Source organism: Octopus bimaculoides, chromosome 28, assembly GCF_001194135.2.
Source record: "Octopus bimaculoides isolate UCB-OBI-ISO-001 chromosome 28, ASM119413v2, whole genome shotgun sequence".
Classification (NCBI taxonomy): Eukaryota; Metazoa; Mollusca; class Cephalopoda; order Octopoda; family Octopodidae; genus Octopus; species Octopus bimaculoides.
In genome coordinates this window covers 8667887-8671605 of record NC_069008.1, presented here as the reverse complement: position 1 = coordinate 8671605, position 3719 = coordinate 8667887, and the positions used below count along the sequence as shown (strand labels likewise).

Genomic DNA, 3719 nt, shown 5'->3' with positions numbered 1-3719 from the left:
GCTTGTATAGTGATCTCGCTCAGAATGTGCTTTTTATGGCTACAAAGGTCTTTGACTCTTGTTTCTAGCAATGTAGATGCTACCCTTCACCCCCAGTCACTATTAGTGACAGTTGAATTCTTCCGTTTTGGTCTTATATTGCATCTAGCCACCTTCGTTATTTTATGTATATATACACACACACACACACACACACACACACACACACACACATACACAATTTTTATTTCTTTACTAGTTCCAGCTTGAGAGCTGTAGTCATGTTGTGGAACTGCCATTCGCTTTGATACACTTTCACAACTTGAAACCTCCCCTGATATGTGGCACTTGGTGAATGAGGGAGTTTGGTGTTGCTGCCCTCATCTGTATTTTTTGCCACAGGACATGTCCATCCAGAACTCTTGATAGGAGAGGATCCAGTTTTGTTTTGAAAATGCCTACATCCATCCCATATAAGTATCTCAGGCGTTTTGGGAGGACATTAGGACTGTGGACTCTTGAAGCCCAAGCTGTTGCAATATCTGGTCCTGTATCCTGATGACAATGTTGAGATTTTTGGTACTATGCAGTGACACCCTTCTCTGCTGTTTGTGTAACTTTCAATACCAAAGTTTGGTACAAGTTCTTGTGCTTGTGGTCCTTAGACATGGAGAAAACACACACACACATGTACATGCACATATTTATATATACAGCATCCCCTTCATGTCTTTTCCTCTAAAACATCTCTGACAGTATTTCTCTCTCTCTCTCTGATGTCTAGGTTTTGGTGGTCAGATAGACTTCATTCGAGGAGCTGCCCTCAGCAAAGATGGCCTGGGTAAACCCATTATTGCTCTGGCCTCAACTACCAAAAAAGGAGACTCAAAAATCATTCCCACCATTAAACCAGGTAAGCAAACCTTTTCTCTGTCTTTGTTTCTCTCTTTGTTGTTGATTTCACTGTTGTATTGTCAAGTAGCTCCTCTGCAGCAACAAGTCACTTCTTCTCTGTCCCCTGTTCTCATACTTTTACCCATCTTGTGCCCCTCATTTCCTAGTATGTAGTTGCCCGCCGGGGGGTTTGTAGTCTTGCAAACTGTCGGGCTGGTGGATTGGCATTTGGAAAGGCATCAAGCCATGGAAGACCCTGCAGTGCGATGCAGTCCTTGGGTCCATCAATCCTGTCAAACCAGGCAACCCATGCTACTTAAAAGTTAAAGTTACCTTCTCAAGTCTTGCTGACTCTTAAGGGCTGGTTTTCCAGTTTCCATGGTGTATAAATTCCCCACCTGGAAGGGATGCTGGTCCCTGGCAGGATTACTCATTTTTGCCAGCTGAGTGGATTGGAACAATGTGAAATGAAGTGTTTTGGTCAAGAACACAACATGTTGCCCAGTCCAGGAATTGAAACCACAATCTTATGATCATGAGTCCAACAACCCTAACCACTAAGCTACGCACCTCCACAACCTGTGCTAGCATGTAACATGAGCAATAACCCTTTAACATTCAAATTACTCTGTCAAATGTAGTGCATAGTCATTCATATTGTTTTGAATTAATCATGCATTATCTCAGCTTTGCGATTTCGATGAGGTGGTTGCTTAATTTTGAAAATGATATTGTAGGGTTGGCATGAGAGGCTGGATCAGGCTGGTTTGAACATGAAATAAATAGATTATTTGGGAAGGATGCTGCCAGTTTAATCCTTTAGCATTCAAGTTCAATCAACTGTAATGCTTATTTATCCTAATTATTTTGAATTAACCATGCATTACCTCATAGTTTTGCAATTTTTGTGATGTGATTGCTTAATTTTAGAAGGACATTGTAGCTTATATTGCATCTGAGAGCTGTCAACATGAAACGTATAATATTTAGGCCAGATACGGCCATTTTAACCCTTTAGCATTCAGATTATGCTGTTGAATGCAAATCTTATTTATTCACATTGTTTTGAATTAATCATACATTATCTTGTAGCTTTGAGATTTCAATGACATGACTATATATTTTAGACAAACATTGAAGGGTAGGTGTGAGAAGCAGGATCTGGCTGGTTTCAACATATGTTTGGATATGGATGGTTTAAATACTAAAGGGTGAAATGATGTTGATGTATCTTTGGGCCAGCCTTGCTCCATTTGACTTGTGGCATGTTTGTAGGTGGCCTGAATAACTTGGTGTGAACCATAGACCCATGGTTTTGATTGCATTATATCTCACTGTTGGGGACCATGTTAGAAGTTCAGTTAGTCATTGGTTAATGGTATGTGGTGTAGTGTTGCAGTCTGGACATGTTCTGCTTTTCTCTCCACATATTTTGATTAACTGGGGCAGCCAACATGGTGAGGTCAAGATGAAATTTGTAAACCTTGCAAACCTTGCTGTTTCATTCTACCACAAGGTCCTGTCCTTTCCACCCCTTCACAGCTTCTTTTCAAGCTTTACCCCTATACAAACATGCATATTCAAACATGCAAACACACGTGTAACACACATACTGGATTGCACAAATACAAGCAAACACACACACACATAAACAAGCAAATTCTTAACCAAATCTACACACACACACACACACACACACAATATGCATGCATGCACATACATACACACACATATACACAAACACACATAAACACACACAAATAAATATGCAGATACACACATATAACAAAAAAATCTTGCACACACATGACTGTACACACACACACACACACACACACACACACTGGCACACCCTTATACACACCCAAATACATACATACACACACACACAAGCTTATATACACATACAAAATTGCATGTATACACACACATACATATATATGTACTTAACTGAATATATCATATCTTGTCATCTAACCTTTTCACTGCAAAATTAAATTTCCTGACTATTCCAGTAATGCTATTAAATATCTTCCAAGTAATAATTCCTGTTTTCAACGAGTCACTTTGCCTTATTAAACATGACATTCCTCAACGAAAAACAGCTTCATACATAAAACTGCTTTCCACGGTGAAGGGTAATGAAATTTTGTGTGGATATAGATATCTGCATTTTGCAATAATTCCAGAATTCATGTGAAATATCTACCAAAAATAGGATTGGTAGTTTCTGTAAGTCACAGTGCCCCAATAAACTTGACATATCTTAACAGAAAATAGTTTCAAACATACCATATTAAGCAAACATGATCAAGGTAGATTGTTATATAAAACTACTTTAAAATTTTGAGTAAATATATCTGATTTTCTCTGAAAAAGGGTTAAATCTATTTTGTTTTAATTAATTCTTTTTTTTTTTGTTCTTGTTTCAGGTGGTGGTGTTGTCACGTCCCGAGCCCATGTCCACTATGTGGTCACTGAGTGGGGCATAGCCTTCCTGTTTGGCAAGACATTAAGGCAACGAGCCTATCACCTCATCCAGATTGCTCACCCTGACCACCGTGAAAAGCTGGAGAAGGCAGCATTTGAACGACTGAAGACAATGCCTGTTCCTTAAAATAGTTTAAAAGACATTTAGCGAAAACAAAAACAAAAAATGACAAATAATAAAAAAAATAAAAACTGTAACAGAGAGCCAAAGCAATAACAAAGACTTGTTTGGAGAAATTTATACATGTTTACATACAATTATATATATACACACACACACACACACATATACATACATAGATATTTAAATATATAATTAAATATAGATATTTAAATATATAATTATATATATATAT

The 3719-nt window shown here is 37.9% G+C and overlaps 1 protein-coding gene across 1 annotated transcript in view; it reads left to right on the top strand.

The window, feature by feature from the left end:
• Positions 1 to 3584, top strand: part of LOC106872324 (4-hydroxybutyrate coenzyme A transferase) — a 65342-nt gene extending 61758 nt beyond the window's left edge. Inside the window, exons 7-8 of the mRNA XM_014919270.2 lie at positions 764 to 892; positions 3306 to 3584. Coding sequence (XP_014774756.1) covers positions 764 to 892; positions 3306 to 3490 — 314 coding nt within the window. The 3' untranslated portion in view covers positions 3491 to 3584. The remainder of the gene's footprint in view (positions 1 to 763; positions 893 to 3305) is intronic.
• Positions 3585 to 3719: the final 135 nt, after the last annotated feature.